The sequence below is a fragment of the Hyperolius riggenbachi genome, chromosome 5 (assembly GCF_040937935.1).
Source record: "Hyperolius riggenbachi isolate aHypRig1 chromosome 5, aHypRig1.pri, whole genome shotgun sequence".
In the NCBI taxonomy this organism is placed as follows: domain Eukaryota; kingdom Metazoa; phylum Chordata; class Amphibia; order Anura; family Hyperoliidae; genus Hyperolius; species Hyperolius riggenbachi.
In genome coordinates this window covers 190,978,363-190,998,093 of record NC_090650.1, presented here as the reverse complement: position 1 = coordinate 190,998,093, position 19,731 = coordinate 190,978,363, and the positions used below count along the sequence as shown (strand labels likewise).

Below are 19,731 nucleotides of genomic sequence, written 5' to 3'. Positions count from 1 at the left end.
GAAGGCGTGTTAACCACGATTATAGTGAATCGACAATATTCAGGTTTACATCCAGATTGACAATGGCGGATCTTTCGTTATTAACCCATACATCCCAAACCTTGGAAAATTTTGACGTAGAGCCCCTTGCTAACCATGTCAATCTATATAATGGTAATGCAGAGTTTATTAATTGTTTCCAGAGAGACAACGAGGGTTCTTGGGGTTTTTTCCATTCTAAAGCTATGGATTTCCTGGCATAAAAAAATAATAGTCTCACTAGCAGTTTTTTATTTTTGCCCAGGGATAGTTCATCTACCATTCCCAAAAGGCAGTATCTATATGAAGAGACCACATGCAGGTTCAGTTCTTCTCCCATAAATTGTAGAATTTTGTCCCAAAATGATCTTATTTTATCACAGTCCCACGTCATATGTTTAAATGTACCAGGGCTGTAGCCGCACCTCCAGCACATATCAGTAGAGTCGCTAGCAAATTTAGAAATTTTAACTGGAGTATAATATATCTGGTGGAACCAACGTAGCTGTATAAGTTTATCTCTAGAGCTAATAACCGTTTTCATGAAAGTCTCTTCAAAGTCTTGCCAGTCAGGTAACCGAATCTCTTCCCCCCAGATCTCCCAGTTCGACCTGGCCTTGGATATTTTCACATTGTATCTGTTCTCCATTAAATTTGAATAAAATTTGGAAAAGAGCCTGGAGGGGTCTCTGTTTAGAAGCCACTTTTCAATAATACCTGGAGATAGTGTAATGGTCAAATTACCAAATTGAGCTTTAGTTGCGTGACGAAGTTGATAGTATCTAAATCGGGCATGGGCTGGTAGAGAAAATTCAAGAGCCATTTGGGGCCAAGATTTAAATTTATTGTCCTGAAAAAGGTGATTTGCATATTTTACCCCTTTAGTTACCCAGAAGCTTACATCTCCTAGTAAAGAAAATTCAGGGAGTTTTGGATTACTCCAGAGGGGGGCGCTAGGAGAACAGTTTAATTTACTTTCCCCAACTAATTTTTGACATTTATAATATATCTTGAGAGAATATATCAAAATGTCGACTCCGCTATCGGCAAACGTTTCTCCTCTATATATAATGTTGCAAAGGGTTTCATATGAGTGTGCCATGTCTGCCTCAGCATCCATGGAAGCATCATTCCTTATATTATGAAGCCATCGGTATACATATGTAAGTTGGGCTGCGTAATAATATAATTGGAAATGGGGGAGGGCTAAATATTTTGCTTTTAATGTACCACTCTGATAGAATACCATCAGGGCCCGGGGCTTTATTAGACTTTAGATCCTTTATAGCGTCCGATATTTCACCTAAAGACAATGGGGCGTCAAGCATCTGTCTATCCAGATCATCCAAATGCGGGAGTTGACAATTTAGTAAAAATCGGTTCAAGGAGGACTGGTCACACAAAGGGGTTTGTTTGTATAGGTTGCTATAAAAGACTCTGAAGGTTTCCAGAATATCTTCAGAAGTGCAACACTCCTGGCCTGAGTCCGCGATAATTCTGGGTATAGCAACTGGGGAATGTTGAGCACGTAGCATAGACGCAAGAATTTTGCTTGATTTGTTGCCACATTCGAACATTCTCTGATGCGTAATAAATTCCCGTCGCTTTGCTCTGTTCAGTAATACTAATTCGTGATCACGTCTTGCTTTTGCCCATACCTGATAATTGTCAGAGGTGGGCGATCTTTCGTAGTCTAATTTAGTAAGGATCATAGCATTTCCAGTCCTATTTATATAAGCTTCATCATTTCCCATAACCCCCTTGATGTGACCAAAATGCCCCCTCAAAGCTGCCTTAGAAGCATCCCACAAAATATCTCTAGAAGCAGTGCCGTTGTTCAATTGCCAATATTCTTCCATCATGGACTTACAGTGATTAACCACAACCTCATCTTGTAACCATAAGTGACCCATTCTCCAGCCTCCCAGTCCACCCTGTGATGTAGAGGCCAATGAGCAAACCAGGGGAGAGTGATCAGAGATGCCATGTGATTTATATTCTAGCTTTTTAACTTTAGTGAGAGAGTCTTGCGACCCAATAATCATGTCAATTCTAGACATCGTATTGCATGTGTCTGAAAAACATGAAAATGTAGATTTATTTGGATTCCGCCATCTCCAGATATCATATAAATTGAATTTTTTGACCCATTCCCCAAATGCAGATTGGCCCCTATGCTCCCCGGGACCAGATTTATCTAGTAAATGATTTAGAACAGCATTGAAATCTCCACAGATCAGCAAAGGTCCAGACGAAAGGTCATGAACATGGGCCATTAATTTATCCAATACACTAACTTGAAAGGGGGGAGGTACATAAACCGACGCCAACGTCATAGTTTGTCCCTCAAATAGAAATTGAATAACTACAAAACGACCAAGATGGTCTGAGTAGGCCGATAGAATTTTTATCGGGGCTTTTTTGGTAATAAGAATAACTGTACCCCTAGAATATGTGGAGTATTGGGATGCGTATACATTTGCAATCCATGGTTTTTTCAATGCCATTAATTTGGAACCAGTCAAATGCGTTTCCTGAAAGCATATAATGTGTGGGTTAAGCTTTTTTACATAATCAAAAACCAGACGTCTTTTGATAGGGTGATTCATTCCTCTTACATTCCATGATATGATATTAAGGTCAGCCATTGTCAAATACTCTGAAATATAGATCTGTCTCATAGCTTGTATCACAATGCAAGTATAGGTTTTTAACTGCACTACTGTCAACGGAAAACACCCATCCCCACCCCACCCTAACCCACCCTGCAAGTTGTCCCAAACCACAACCCGCCTTATACCAAACCATATGCGGCATTTTGAGAGCATGAGGCTAGAGGGAACCCTCCCGAACCCCTTAAAAGAGAAAATTAACCCACACCCACAAACTCTGATCCCCAAATTAACTCTAGTGAGTATTATATTAGGATGCATTCACCCCAGTATTACAGGTTAAACCAATAGTATACTATAAGTTACAGGATAACTGCATTTAGAATAACGAGTCATTTAAGCAAGAAGGCATATAACATATAGCTCCGAGAACATAGATATGAAGAGAGGGGCAAGGAGTGGAGGAGAGGTGCAGAAGAACAGCAGAGCAATCGCCAGTATATAACAGCATATTCCAGTCCAACCTGTAGAGACTATTTATCCATATAAGACATGACCATCTTAAAAACTGTGAAAAATGATAGCCAGTGAACAAATTAAACAGGTGAAGAGTCAGCTAGTGCAGAAGTGCTACACTCCTTGATAGTACCAGTATTGAGGCACAAATGGTATTGTATTCATTGAACTGAGTTCCTTATGCCTCCCTACAGAAGGGAATTAGCGAAATAGATCTCAGCGTCTAGGAGATTTGTGTTGTCTGGAACGGTCGGAGCCCAGACCTTCCAGCCAGTTCATAGCCTCTTTGGGAGTGGAGAAGAAAAGGATCTGATCATCGTAAATCACACGCAGTTTCGCTGGAAACATCATGCTGTATTTCACTTCCTTTTCACGCAGGATTTTTTTCACATCAAAAAAGGCAAGCCTTTGTTTTTGAATTTCAACGGAGAAATCTTGATAAATATGTATTTGAGAGTCATTATACTGCAGGGGCTCTTTAAGTTGTCGGGTAACCTTCAGAATCTCATTTTTGTCCCTGTAATTAAGAAGCTTAGCGATCAATGGGCGCGGAGGGAGTCCTGGTTTAGGTGGGCCTCCAGGAATCCTATGAGCGCGCTCAATTGAAAACATACGTGAAGGTTTAAAGTGTGACAGCACAGATAGGATCCATTGTTCTAGAAAATCCTCAGGGCATGGTCCCTCTGCTTTCTCCGGAAACCCAACAAATCTCAAATTACTTCTTCTGGATCTGTTTTCAAGATCTGTTAGTTTAGCAGTATGCGCATTAGCAAGCTTGCCATGGTATGAAATCTCAGTATGCAAAGGCCTAACTTCACCTTCTAAATCGCTTATCCTCTTCTCCGCCTCTCCCGCCCGCTCCCTCATCTTTTGCAGGTCAGCTTTAACAAATGACAATTCGGTCTGCACTGAATTGAATTTGCCTGTAATGAAGGCTTTAAGTTCTGATATGGCCTCTAGCAGTTGCAGCCTGGATGGCTCTTCCTCTACCCCGGAGCTCAAAGTGGCTGTGTCTGCAGTGTGAATGGAGCCGGAGGAGCTCTTATCATCAGCGGGGGATTTGTACTCACTGCGAGGGCCCTTGGGATCAGCCTGGTCAGGAGAAGCGGGCGCTTCATCGAGAGGCAGCGTGTCGTCCATGGAGTCCGGCAGGATAGATGTCGCGCTGGAGGAGGAGGCGCCGCCATCTTTGACTCCATGTGCGTATTGAGCTAAACGCTCTGACACCGCCGGGAGCTTTTTATCCGCCGGATTTGGCATTGTGGTTGAGCCTGTTCGGTCCGGGAGTTCAGCAGCGACTTTGGGGAGGAAATCAGCGGGTGAATGAGGCAGAATATCACCAGGATTATGCGGATTCGGAGGAGCTCAGGAGCCGCGCGTCCTTACAGCACCATAGCCAGGCCACGCCCCGCTGTGAGGTTCCTTGATCCATCGTCATGTGAGTATTCAGCATTAGAGTGCTTAACCTAAAAGACACACATACATATGCATGGTCAAGACATGAAATATAGTAGCCGTACTGGATACTTACTGTGACATTCTGCCTGAGCTGGGGTGTGTGCATGTATTTGTGTACACATGTACCTTTGACTGTATTGTTAATTGTATTTTTCTGAACAGCTGAAGAAAGGATTCTTTTTTTCAGTTCCCGCAAGTAATAATCTTTCATAAATAGAAGAAGGATTAGACAAGCTGTCATTATGCACATCAAGAAAAGTTGTTAATAATAAATATTCATTATCTCTGTTTTTAAAACCTTTTGTTATACTCAACTACAAGTGCTGTAGATACTAAGTCCACATTTAAAATGTTAAATTGTATTTTTTTTTTTTTAAGGTTAAATAATAAAAACAAAAAATAAATAAAAATAGATTTTTTTTGTATCCTTTAAGCCACACTAAATGTATGTATTAGTAAAGGTCACCAAGAAAATAAGGCAAGGTTTACATGCTACACTACAGTCATGCCAGTCAGTCTTCCTCTACAGTGGAAAGATGTTTCTTGACAGACCCATTTGTTTGCCTTGGAGAGATCTCTCCGGAAATGTAAGACCTTTCCGAACCTTGTAACTGGAATACCAGGGAGAAACTGTGTCGTAATGTCTTTTATCAAAATGCTATTTTTAACTTGTTTAGGAAGGTATGAACAGCCACGTATAGTGCATTACAAAGCTGACATTTATGTCGCCAAAGATTAGAATAAAAAAAAAAAAAAGGTCATGAGTTTTCATGCTTATTTAAAGCAGAATTTCCTGGCAAATACACTACAAATGATTCATTTCAGCTGCCTAAAATGATTTTGGTGTGAAATGTAGAATAAATACCAATTTAAAATAGAAAAGTCATAGCTACATGACCACTGCTGTATTTGCTTGCAAACTATGAACCTTATTAGCTGCTATGAGGGTCTAGAGAATGTTCTTCCTTGAGACTATTTGTATTTTTGAATGAATGCTCCACACTGCCTATCCAATGCACAGCCAACCTTTCACCTACCTGAGGATGAAGAAAAAGCAGTACAAATGATCCCGTGACTTTTGCCTTTAAGAACAATATTAATTATGATATGTGGCCTTCTTCTTAGAATAGTTTAATTGGGTTTATCTGTGAATCCCACTACAGTTCAGCATCCATACTGTGATAAATGTTTGTGGGTAACTCATAATCTACACACACAGATGATCTGTACACACACAGACAATCATCATATACACACACATTCTTTACAAACATTTATGGTAGTGTAAGGATTCCTCCTGTGGTGTGTTCTGTCCGTTGCAGTGGAGCTGCAAACGGACAGTTCTGGCTTATCTGCTTGCATTCGGTTGTGCATTCGCAATGAGTCACATTCTCATTTGCAATTGCTCTGCAGTTCTGGGCAGCTCAGGATGCGGTCATCATTGCACCAATTGCTTACTACAGCTGAGCTGCGGCCAGATAGCCCTGGATTTCCTGCAGGCATGTTGTTAGATAATACTGCATGTATTTCCTATGGGAGTCCTTTGCATACACAACCAGCTAGCAAATGGTAATCAAGCCATCTTAGGATTGAATGATTACCATTCAGCTGTGTGGAGATTTGCATGCTTGCATCCATTGGTCGATGCCGGCATAAAAGTCTGTCTACCCTTTTAGACCTCGCCCATCATAGCGATCACTATGCTGGTCTGCTGGGCACTGTACTACTCTGTATAGTTCTGTTATTGTAGTTCAATGTGACCTTATTACTTGTGCTTTAGCTAGTTCTTGATAAATATATATGCAGACTTGCTAATATATATTTATCCATTAGTTGAGCTGTTTATTATTTTTCTGTATTATTGTTTATTACCTAGTTTCCATGCCTGATGGACGTTCATTGCATCCGCGGTGGGTCAGTGAAGTCCATTATACTGATAGCTTGGATTCTGTGATCACCACGTTGGTGACTGGTAGTATTCCTGCTACTCTAGTTCTGGGAACATAACTATAGGCTGCGGCTGCTATTACTTATGTTCATTCCTGTAGTTTTGTCTGTGTGGATGCTTGCTGGTGATTATTGTTAGCCTGCTTGCTCTGCTTCTGTGGATGTGACTGTGAGCAGTGGTTGCTACTAGTTACGCTCCAATCTAGTCCTGTCTTGTACCTTTCTGAATGCATGCTAGAGCTAAGGCAGCGCAACATCGCACTGCCTTACTTGTCTGTTACACTCCAATCTATAGTCCTGTCTTGTACCTGTCTGAATGCTTGCTATTGCAAGGGCAGCGCAACATCGCATTGCGCTGCCATTGTGTCTTATTTGTAGCGATATCGGAAGCCCAGAGCTGCAGTTGCTCTGGGCAAGCTGTGTAGCTTCTTCCATTAATCAGCTACCAGTCTTGATGCTCTGGGTTGTCAAAGTTTAACCCCCAAGCATTACACTTGTGATTTGTAAACAGACAGTATTGCTTATGCACACAAGCATTACAGGTAGGCACCTGTCATGATACCCAAGCAATAAAGATTCAGCTCCCTGCATTGAGGGTTTAAAGTACCACATAAAGCTTCATTTGCATGGCACTGCAAGGCACAAATAAGCCCCTTAAAGTTGACTTTATAAAAATGTAGGTAAAGAGGCCTTAGAGCATGGGTTTGCCATCTTCATAAAGGTAAGGAGATTCACATTGAAGTGAACAGGTGGAAGCTTATGTTGGTGATTGCCCCTCAGGTACACTTAACACTCTTTCTGATAAGGTAGTAATAGGGCAGCTAAGAAACTGTCAGTACATTTTCTGAAAGCTCTGGTCAATGGCCCATTTTGGAAAATTAGTGGCTCATGGGAGTCTTCATTTTTGAGAGTGTAGATATCTGAGTTGGAGATTACATCATAATTGTTTATCATGGACTGCCTGTGAATTCTACATAGGCTTTGAATGTGTTCTGAAACTATACAATGCCGCTGTCAGTCATCTGAGTGGTGGTGTAGTGCAACAAATCAACAAATAGCAGATGCATTTTTGCTGCCACTGGGGGAAGTTCTGCATAAGCAGCTTCCCTATATCGGTGAATTTTATATTTACTCTTTTTAAGTGCGATGAGTTCCATCTTTTTCACTTTATAGCATTGATCTAGCAGGGTGGCCATCCACTAAGCACCAGTGTTTTAGATGTGACCTACGCACCTTACAATTCTGTGGGTTAAGCAGCACAAACATTTCCTCTAGCTACTCTCCCAATCAATGGACAATAGTGAGGGTTGAGAATAGATGGATCTCTTGGGTAGCCTCCTCCACTTCCAGCCCTTATCCTGTACTTACACCTCCTCCTACTTTTCCTGTTCCATCATCTGTGTATCAAGGATGGACATGTGATAGAGCTGAAACTTGCTCCTACCTTTCTTAACCTTTACCTTGCTTTGTGTCCTATGCATCTTAGAATTAGGGATTAGCACGAATTTCACATGATCATAATTTTGCATTGTAATTCCCAATTACGATTCAAAATCATAATGCTAAATTTTGGGAAAAATAACCTTAATTAGGAACCATAATTTAGAATTTTCACTAATACAGTATTTTTGGTGGTCTTTGATTGCTGCTGTGATTTTTTTGTATTCATTTTAAAAGATTATTTATATACATTCCCCCCCCCCCCCCTAAATTGGCCCTGACTGCGATCCATCCACTACACTACCCTCTCATAGGCATCAGCCAATGAGAGGGATCACGTTGTGAGATGTTACTAAGGACAGTTAAGTTACTAGACTGTCCCCTGTACAGTACTGCGCTAGACCACAGCGATGTATACATGCTAATCTCCACCCACCGCACTTGATGCCTCTAAAATCAGCACAAAATTAGGCAAAAATTACTCAAAATTAAGAATGGATTACACAAAATCAATTGAATGCCCAAATCGTAATTACATATGCCCATAATTGAGAAATTTTGCGGAATGGTAATTAGCAGATTATGATCACTACTTAGGATTCTGTGGGTTAAGCAGCATACAAATTTCCTCTAGCTACTCTCCCCATCAGTGAGGGTTGAAAATAGATGGATCTCTTGTGTAGCCTCCTCCACTTCCAGCCTAGTGACACCTTCTTCTCCTACTTCTCCTGTTCCACCATCTTTGTATCAGGGATGGAGAGATATATAGAACTGAAGATTGCTCCTAAATTTCTTTGTCATAGCTCCTTACCTTGCCTTGTCTGGGATTGTTCAGCTGCCATTCATGTTGGAATGATGGCAGGCCTTCCTCGCCAAAGGGCGCCGGGAAAAAAGGGCACAGGGTTTTAAACGATAAGCATGAATAACGTTTACAAAAAAATTGTGCTATATTTCGTTTAAAAATAATGTTTTATAAAGTTATAAATCATTAAATAATGTGTATGAAATCGGGAATTGGAAAAACGTTAATCTTCCCTGTTTAAAAAGTGAAATGTATAGTAACGTTTTATAAAAGATTAATAAGAATGTTACTAAAACTATACTTACTCTCACACAGAACCCTCCCTGTACCTACCCCTAACCCCTAGACCCCCCTGGTGGTGCCTAAACCTAAGACCCCCCTTGTGGTGCCTGAACCTAAGACCCCCCCTTGTGGTGCCTAAACCTAAGACCCCCCTGGTGGTGTCTAAACCTAAGACCCCCCTGGTGGTGCCTAAACCTAAGACCCCCCTGGTCTGGTGGTGCCTAAACCTAAGACCCCCCCTGTGATAAGCATTAATAACGTTTTAAAAAAATAATGTGCGGTTTTTCATTTAAAAATAATGTTTTAAAAAAATATTGTACTGTTTTTCGTTTAAAAATAATGTTTAAAAAATTATAAATCATTGAATAATGTGTAATCATGAGAAGCAGTTATAAAACATAAAAGTCTCTGGGCACCGCTTGTAAAACGTTATTTTTCTCCGGCGCCCTTTTTTCCTGTTGGGCACCCATTAAACAATATTTATTATAGGAGTGAATGGTGGCGCCCTTTTTGTCCACCTGCCTCATGCGCCCAAATTTCCTGCTTCTGGCCTTCCTCACCTAGTCCTCCTGGTTGTAATATGCCATCCCTTTATTTTGATCTCAAAAAGTGTCTGTTTCTGTAGGCAGACAACATGGATGGTGTAAATGATCACTGATCACATCTATCCATTATTGTTGCTTCTTCAAAGAAGGCTAAATTGGCACACAAATCCTAAATTTCTAACCATTCTTGAGGAGTGAAACAACCAAGTTCAACAAAGCATCTGCCCTCCACATAGTTCATCCAGTACTTCATGACAGCCCTCTGCTGCTGGAAGAAGCAATACAGTAAAAAGTAGAAATTATGTGTGAAATTATGTAAAAGTGAAAAATGTGTAGGTATGCCACAAATTAAGCAATTTGGAGTTTCCATGTCTGAGCATTGCACTTCCTCCAGACCTGTCAGCTGGGTAAGACCATTGAAACTGAATTCAGTTTACTGTCTACAACCAATAATCACTCTAAGAACAGGTAGGGTCACCAGATAAGGCCAAGAAGGTTCCATTTCTGAGCTTCCCTGGCTGAAGGGATGTCAGCAGGTTTGTTTCATTGTCACGCTTGACCTTCCTTGGATTTAGCTTGTGTGGAGTCAGCTATGTGTTAGCTGGAGTCTGCAAAGTAACTAGCAGTTGTGTGCCTCTGTGGCAGCAGTCACCAAGACAGACACATTTAAGGCAGCTCATGTTCACTGAACCATGTGTATCTGGTCAGGTGGACCTTTCCAATGACAACATGCCTCTGTGGAAGGGAATCATTCTGGACCATGAAGCTGTGCAGGTCAGGGATGACTTTGGGAAAAAATAGCAGGCATGTGGTACAATAGACAGGAAAACAGGGAAAACTCCGCACAATGTCCTCTGTGAAGTGTAAAATTCAAATCTTTATTGTATCAGGTAAAACCAGCACAGTCGGATGGCTGACATGTTACGGGCTGAAAATGGCCCTTAATCATAGCATCGTGCTATGATTAAGGGCCATTTTTGGCCCGAAACATGTCAGCCGTCCGACTGTGCTGGTTTTACCTGATGCAGTAAAGATTTGGAGGCAGGTGCAAAAGATGGTGGTAGGTTGGCACTGCAATGCAGATACAGTAAGCTATGGAAGATGCACTAGTGGGACATCAACATCCTCCTCTTGTAAGCCCTTGGTCAAGCAAGCAGTAGCAGCAAGTAGATCAATGATGGAGAGAGAACAAACAGGAAGAAAGCTGGCACTGCTGCAGTGGCTCAATTTATTGTAGCAAAAGTGAACATCACAGGTTCATGACTTTGTGCAAAGTTGCATGTAAAAAATTGGTTCACATACCAAAGTGGGTGAGGAGGCGCTGTAGATGATGGTGGGTGCCGAGTACAGGGTGCCTGACGGCCACTTTTACAGTGGCTGTGTGTCCATTTCGTGTGGTTTCTGGCTAAATAGCAACAGAAAGTCAGCGCGTGACGTCACGTAGCGTACTGACACCGCCCTAATTTTTCGCAATATGCATGCACACGTTTATGACGTGTGAGTGGGCTGGCGTACTTACGTACGCATACGTCATGACACTCACACGTCATAAACGTGTGCATGCATATTGCGGAAATTAGGGTGGCGTCAGTACGCAACGTGGCGTCACATGCCCACTTTCTGGTGCTATTTAGCCAGAAACCACACAAAATGGACACACAGCCTCCATAGAAGCGCAGTTGTGCGCAAAATGGCCATCAGGCACCCTGTACCCGGCACCCACCATCATCTACAGCGCCTCCTCACTCACTGTGGTATGTGAACCAATTTTTTATATGCAACTTTGCACAAAGTCATGAACTTGTGATGTTCACTTGAGCCACTGCAACAGTGCCAGCTTTCTGCCTGTTTTGTTCTCTCTCCATCATTGCAATAAAGATTTGAATTTTACACTTCACAGAGGATATCGTGCACATGGGCGGATTTCAGGCAAGGGCCCATAGGCCATGGCCTAGGGCACCAGGAAGCCAGGGGCGGGCTGCAGCCTGGCACACTCATGCTGTCAACCTGCCAACATGTGAACTGCAACAGGTGGGCAAGTGTCTTGAACTCAGGGAGGGAAGGAACAGCAAACATGGGCAGCTTATTGTCTGTGACCTGAGCTGTCACTCATCACGAGTCCAACTCCACCCTCCACCATCTCCAACCTATCAGAGTGGAAAGTATTGATTTGGCCCATAAATGGAATAAAAATTATTAGTCATTCCGATCATTTCAGATATTATCGATCCACAAAACAGACAGATGAAACAATTGATAGTTGGTCGTTTGTAGTCAATTGGCGCCATCAACACTGTTCAGTCCAATCAATCGGAAGGTTGATCAATCAGTAAAATTGCAACTAATAAGCATCTTTAAGTACATTGATTACTGGGATCAATTAAAGTGTGTATGTGTGGTAGGACGCTAGCTGTTCGTTAGGGGGCGGCGCGTGATAGTGGCCTTGGGCGGTAAAAAGTACAAATCCGGCCCTGATCGTGCAGAGTTTTCCCTTTTTCCTGTCTACTGTTTGGGTCTGAGGCACCTGGCTCCTGCACTGTCCCAGTGGGTGGAGCTGAGCAGAGATTACCACATTTTTTTTATTCATGTGATACAATGACATTACGGGAACTCCAAAGTAATTAAATGTGGCTGCCTCCACTAATTTGTAGGGCAGCAGTGGCAGTACTAAAATCTATGCAGTATTGGCTTTAATAGGCTATGAAGGTGGTTGGCAGGAACTTTTTTTTGCTCCAAAGCCTGCAGGAAGGATGAATCAGTGGTGAACATAAAGGCAGGTAATGTGGGAATAAAATGTATTGATGGGGATGGTGATGAATCTACTTACAGCCTCTTATTATCACTCTAAACTCTGTCACTCTGATTTCCATCACAGCTGGAAGTAGAGAATGCTAAGGCTTTGCTTAACCTCCTAGACAAATTCAAGACAAGGTGGCAGGATGAGTCAGCAGTTCTATCTTCTAGGGCAAGTGGACTCTACACCAAGCTGGGTGGTGGGTCTTCATATGGTTACCCTTGCAGGTGATGCCTAGGCTGTTAATGTTCTCACCTCATTTCAAGTGGTGAGCATAGGTGATGCAGATAGCCATGGTTTTGTAAGAAGATGAAGTAATAAATAACTCCAAGATGGCAAGAGTACAGAGACCTAGTAGAGAATTGCAGTTAATCCTGGACACCACTTTTACGATGCTATTTGATGACTGATACACTTTGTATATAAGCTCCCTGCTCCCTTTTTCAGGTTATTGCTGCTGTGAAACTTCCTCATCATCATCCCCTGACTATAGTGCTGCTGGTCCATGCCTTTAACCTGTTTGTTATTTACCAAACTAAAGTTTATAGTAAGTGCTAGAAGGTGCCATGTAGCGTTCTGTATGTCTGTGGTACCTGCTATCAGACTTAACCTAACTTCCTTTTTACAAAAGGTCTTTGCCCTCTACCTGAGTAGGAGAGAAATGAGGACTGAGCATAAGTGCATGGTATGTCTTTGTCTCTCCTTCATCTATCAGCACCCCTAGTATAAAATAGGACAGTCATTCTGATGACTACTAGTCATAGACGACTTCGGATGATCAGTGGAATATTTTGCCTAAGAGGAACTAGAGCGAGCCTGTAGTGGGAGCCTGTTCATTGCTCAGCAAAACTCAGGATCCATGCCTGGGATGAAGAGTAAGAGATAGTGGTCTTAGGTGATCATTCTACTACTTCAATTAGGTGACCACTCTACTAATTCAATATGCTATTCAATATGCTGTGATTGTGAGGAATAGCCAACACCACTAGTAATAAGCACAAGTTTTGCATAGCTGTAATTTTGCATCATAATTTGCAATTACAATGCAACGTTTTTTTTAATGCAAACTTTTGGCAAAATTCCTAATAACTTTTGCATGTAAACGTAACCAATCCATAATTTTGTGAAATTCTGCGTAATTTTGTGCCGGCTTTAGCATTGAGTAGCAAAGCCCCATACATGCTATTAACACCAACATTGCTACATAAGGTAGGAGGAATACTGGGAACAAGTCAAAAAGACCTTGTAGTTTTTGAGAAAATACAATTTAAAAATGCAAAGCAAACATTGTTTTTAAACTGTAATTTTTCTGAGTTTAAAAAACATTTTTCCTTGCATTTTTAAAATCAGTTTTCTTAAAAACTACAAGGTCTTTTTTTGACTTGTTCCCAGTATTCCTCCTAACTTATGTAGCAATTTTGGTGTGAATAGCATGTATGGGGGCTTTGCTATTCACTGGTAAAGTTGGCACAAAATTATGCAAAAATTATTAAAACTTACATTTACAAATTGTAATTACATATAGGCGTAATTGCGAAAATGTAGCGAAATTTTACATAATCGTAATTCGTTTACGATCATCAATAAACACCACATGCATTAAAGACAGGCATACTTGGCCTTTTGTTGCAAGCTGTTAAGTCTTATTACAATTTTAATTTTTTGTACTGGAGCTGACTTAGTAGCCAATGTCTCCTACCCCCACATATCTACTACCACTGTTGCTTTCTTTTGGTCTACTTACTTGTTTGTCCTAACATAGGATTCAGTGTTCATATCTATATTTTACTGCTGATTGGTTGCTGTTGAGGCTCTGGGCATTATGTGACTGTCTACCAAATTTTCCTTTGAATCCCACGGAAGTGTTCAGAAACTAGATTATTTTACCTGAACAGGAACTATATACTGTACAGTACAAAAGAGTAAAGGGTTTAAGGCCTTGTGGCTAGAGGGGTTAATAATATTTGCACAGAACAGGGAACACTGTCAGTACACTGCAGAAGGACACAATACTGTTGTAGACCATACCATACTACCCCCCATCTGGTGCTCAGCTATACTACAAGGAAAGGAAATACACAGGGTTACTACTGCATGAACACAGCATGTTATTAAGTGAGTTGGTTATATACCCAAGCATAACAGGATATCGACGTACAGTAAAACTTTAGATTGAGAGTAACTTGGTTTAAAGTGGTATGAAACCCAGCATTTCTTCTTTGCTCTAAAAGATTATTTACAGCATATTATATACTACCACCAATTTTTTTTTTTACTAAAACAGCATTCAACTAGTTAACCACAGGACTTACAAGCTCCCTGCAGGGTAAGCTGCACACAACCGAACTGGAGATAACATTATCTTGTGTTTGTTTACATACCTCACTTGATACAATTAAGTATTCTCTGGCAATTCAGACACTCCAGAACACAAACAGATGCTCTGAAAGCATTTCTACACACATTACAACATGAATACACCAGTTATTAATACAATACAATGTCAGCTCTCAGAGCAAAAAAAATGTACTTTGGGAACTTGTAATTTCTAAATGAATAATAATACTTTTGCACAAAAGCAAATATGATAACTGTATGTAATATGAAAAGTAGAAAAACATGTTTTTATTGAACATTCTGTCAGAGTTTTATACCACTTTAAGAGCGCTTTGCAATACAAGCAAAAATGTTTGTAAAACTTTGACTTGATATACAAGCAACGTCTTGATATACAAGCAAAAAAAAAAGTATACATGCGTCACATCATCACAACTGAGCCGATGATTCTTCTCCCTTTGGTGCTGCAGGATTGTACTTAATTGTACTTAATCTAAGTGTAGAGACTGTGCACAGTCTCATTTCCATGAAATCCTCAAAAGTAACTGTCAAAAAATAAGCCATACACACAAAAAAAGGTTGGGGCGAGCCAACCAATTGCAATGATTCTGTTATTGTGAAAGTTTTGTTTAAAATTTTATTTTATACTATTTTACTATAACTGTTTTTGGATTGTGGAACGAATCAACTGTGTTTCCATTCATTTTTATGTGGAAATTCGATTTGATATAAGAGTGCTTTGGATTACAAGCATGTTTCCGGAACAAATTATGCTTGCAAACCAAGGCTCCACTGTACCTGTTTTCTGACTTGGCATTATAATTTAGATTCAGGATACTGAGCTAAACAAACAATGGCAAACAAGTGAGATATTTTAGAAATATTTGTCTAAATTATTGCGGGGTGTTTAGATTTCATGGAGAGAATTATTTAATTTTTACCATAAAAATGGAATTATTCTTTAAAAGCATACTTTAAGATATATACTGTATGTTCACATAATTTTTAATACATTTTTTGATGAAAATTTGATAATGATTAAAATTTATAGTAGAATTCTGTAACCCTAATTATTGGCTATTTATGCCCACGCATTGGAAATAAAACCTACAGGATGAAAAAATATGCAAACTTGGCATTGTTGCTTGTTCATACACAGAAAACTTGTCAACATGTTTCCAAATACAGACAAACAGCTGCTTTCCTTTATGTGACTCTTAAAAATGAGAAGCGTTCAAATTAATAAGCATCATCCACATCTTTTTTCCGTACTTTTCTCTAGACAGTAAACCTTTTCTTTTTTTTTTTTAAATCAGCCAATGTGTTTCCTTGCCAAACATTTTTCTCAACATTGTCTTCAAGTCATTTGTGCGCTCAGTATCCAGCTTACTGTACATCTGTGCTATTATTTTATGCCAAATACTGTAAATCATTTGAAAACTGGTAATATTCCAAAACATCATATCACATTTATCAGCTCAGTTAGCTTCTTTCATGGAAGCAATATGTCATAGTACATTTGTTACATGATAATTACCAGCATTATAATGCTTGAGAAATGATACAAACGTGTATAGCAAATATGCTGTTAAATTCTGTTTATAAAAATGTAATTTAACAGTAGCATTCTTCAAGTTTTTATTGATTTGACCAGGTTTACTTCACTTCCACTCTCCTGAAAGTCCTAGTGGAAGTGACATGCTCTGCCTGTTTTTACAAATGGGTAGTGTGGTAAAGTTATATAACCTAAACACTGTATTCTCATCAGACGTATAAAACTCCATTGTGTAACTATCTACCTTTGTTATTATTAATAATTACACCAGACAAACCCAAAGAAATTGTACCCTACTTTAAACATTGGGGTGAACAGTTTTCATTGGTTACCCCAAGACTTTTTTTTCATTGAAGTCAATGATGCAGATTTTAGGAGGTTAACTGCACAAGTCCCTGTACATGCAATTGTCATTGAATTGGGCTAGTGTGTTATGGAGATTAGCAGGAAGATGTCAAATTCTCTTTTTAAAAAGACTGTTGTGTTTGAGAAACTCAACCTTAAAGTTATATATATATATATATATATACAATATATATATATATATATATATATATATATATATATATATATATATATATATATATATATATATATATATTTGTTTGTTTGTTTTGCATTCCATTTAATGAGTTCAGTGCAAAACTTTTTGTAGCAGGAATGTATATTGATGCGTAGCTCTTTAACGGGGGTACTCTTGCAGTTAACAATGAGACTTTGACTGGTACAGTCATGGATATTGGGATCATTCATGAAAGGTAACTATTTTTTGTTAAGAAATTACATTTTTTTGTGTGTGTGTTTCACTGCTTGTGGAAATGGGTAAGGGGCACGTTAGTTATATCTGGAGGTCTTGGCCATGGTATTCTGTGAGCTCCTTCCAAGTTCCAACCCAGGAGGTACTTACTGAAAATGTAGGAGGTATTTAAAGAGATATATATTCATAATAAATTATTTTGTCAGTGTTTGCCTATTGTAAAAGCTTTCCTCACCCTGATTTATATCCTGAAATTTGTCATGTCACAGGTGGCGACATCTTTAGTCTTGTCAGGTGATGTCAGAACAGTTCTTCTAAGATTGCCATTAATCATCCAATTTCCTAAATGTTTTCATCTGATCTGATATTTGTGGGCCAACAGAGAAGAGAATGATAAGCAATCCGATCAGACTAAAAGGATCATTCCAAAATTCAAATTGATAGAGAACATTTGTCATCGATTAGCACCACTAATGCCACCCGATCCAATCCATCATGCGATCAATTGTTCAGGACTGTGCTATCAATGGGCACCTTTAGTGTGATTAGATTACTTATCATTCACCCCTCCGTTGGTGGACCAGAATGTTCGCTTCGGACGGTTGATAGTTCAGGAAATTTGATCATTAATGTACACCTTCAGGGTCTGAAAAGCCATAGCTGGGTCAAAAGAACCACATTTTTTTTTTATTATAATTGTGTCTAAAGCTTAACGTTAAACATAGAAATATAATTTGACCAGTGGAACTACATGAATGCTAATCAGTGATTTCTTATTTTCAATGTTTAGGTGGTATCCACAATTCTGTACTCAGATGCAATGAAACTCTCATGCTAGAGTTTTTACCTTCATGTGGAAAAGAATTTGAAGATAAGATGAAGACTGTGGATCAAAATCACTGGTGCAATCTAACTAAATTTATCATGTAAGATAAATGTTATATTGTCTTTCTTTATGCAACAATGGTAGCAGTAGGGTATTGTACCGTGTTAGCCATCAGTAAAAGCAAGACGTTTTAAATCAGGATGATATCATTTATTGGCTAACTAAAAATGAATAAAAATAAGCAAGCTTTCGGCCTTTCAGCCTTCGTCGGGCTTATATCCTGTTAGTTTGTAGGCTGGTGGTACAGACAGCTTTATACATGCAACATCAAAAGGGAAAACAGATATTTTTTTCAAGCATAAATACATGTCATTAAGATGCCTTCATTCAAACAGACCATCTAAATGGGGTTAAAGGTTGTTAGCTAAGATAAGCATCCTTGTTTACGCCAGGGCTGTGGAGTCGGAGTCGTGGAGTCGGGCAATTTTGGGTGTCTGGAGTCGGAGTCGGAAAAAAATGCACCGACTCCGACTCCTAATGAATTTGTAACTGTAATTAAAATAGAAAATATGATAAAATGTTCTATTTCTCAGATAATAGTCATTAAAAATAATGTATATATACAGTATATACACAGTAATAGCTGTGCTTAGTCCACAAAAAACAATCAAAATGAGTTACTTGTGCTGCTTCAATAAAGCAGTCCCCGTATTTTTAAGGTCAGATATACATATCTGATTGTGACTGTATATATGATGTGTACACAGGAATCTCTTATATATACTAAATAACATCTATGCTGTAAGAATAAAGCCTGATGTGTAGCTGTGTCACTAATAGAGATGGCCAATGAGATGGAAATAATTCTGCACTGATGCTGATTTATGCAAATGTATGCACTCCCTTTGCTGATGAAATCAAATAATTTGATATGTTGTTAAAATTTGGTTTGGTGACTACAAATTAAAGGGTACCTGAGACGGATGAAAAGTAAAGTTTTATACATACCTGGGGCTTCCTCCAGCCCCCTTCAGGCTAATCAGTCCCTCGCTGTCCTCCACCACCCGGATCTTCTGCTATGAGTCCTGGTAATTCAGCCAGTCAGCGCTGTCCGGCCGCATGCCGCTCCCACAGCCAGGAACATTCTGCACCTGCGCAATAGTGCTGCACAGGTGTAGTATGCTCCTGGCGGCGGAGTGTGTGCATGCGCACTACGCCCGACTGGCTCAAGTACCTGGACTCCAGGTGGTGGAGGAGGACAACGAGGGACTGATTATCCTGAAGGTAGCTGGAGGAAGCCCCAGGTATGTATAAAACTTTAATTTTATCTGTCTCAGGTTTACTTTGTTACACAGTAGTACTATACTCTACATATGCACTCCCCACAGAGCTGCAGGGAATCCACTGAGAATGCTGTGCACATTGAACACAGAGGTGTTGTCTGTCACCCATAAACCTTGTTCAGATTGTGCATGAAGAATGTGTAATAGAGGAAGAATCTCCTCATTCCCCTGCAGAGTACCTGCACATCATTCTTACATGTACCCACACTTACATTGCCTAGGGCCTGATAAATGTTCTTTGTTCCGGTTTGTACCTTTTACAAGTACTCTTACCAAGGACTAGTTTTAGTCTAAAGGGAATAAATATAGTAGTCTACATATCCTTCTCACTTCAGTTGTCTTGTAAAATTCCTAAGCGTTGGCAGTTAAGAGACGAATTTCATGTTGCATACTTTTAATCAACAAAATTGTAATATGCAAATTAGAGGAGTCGGAGTCGAGAAGTCGGAGTCGGTGGAATCCTAAACTGAGGAGTCGGAGTCGGTGGATTTTTGGACCG

General features: G+C 39.9%; 1 protein-coding gene across 1 annotated transcript in view; it reads left to right on the top strand.

Moving 5' to 3' along the window:
- RAMP3 (receptor activity modifying protein 3) overlaps positions 1-19,731 on the top strand; it is a 320,728-nt gene that overhangs the window by 155,271 nt on the left and 145,726 nt on the right. The window contains exon 2 of the mRNA XM_068236511.1: positions 17,854-17,989. Within this exon, the coding sequence (XP_068092612.1) occupies positions 17,854-17,989 (136 nt within the window). The remainder of the gene's footprint in view (positions 1-17,853; positions 17,990-19,731) is intronic.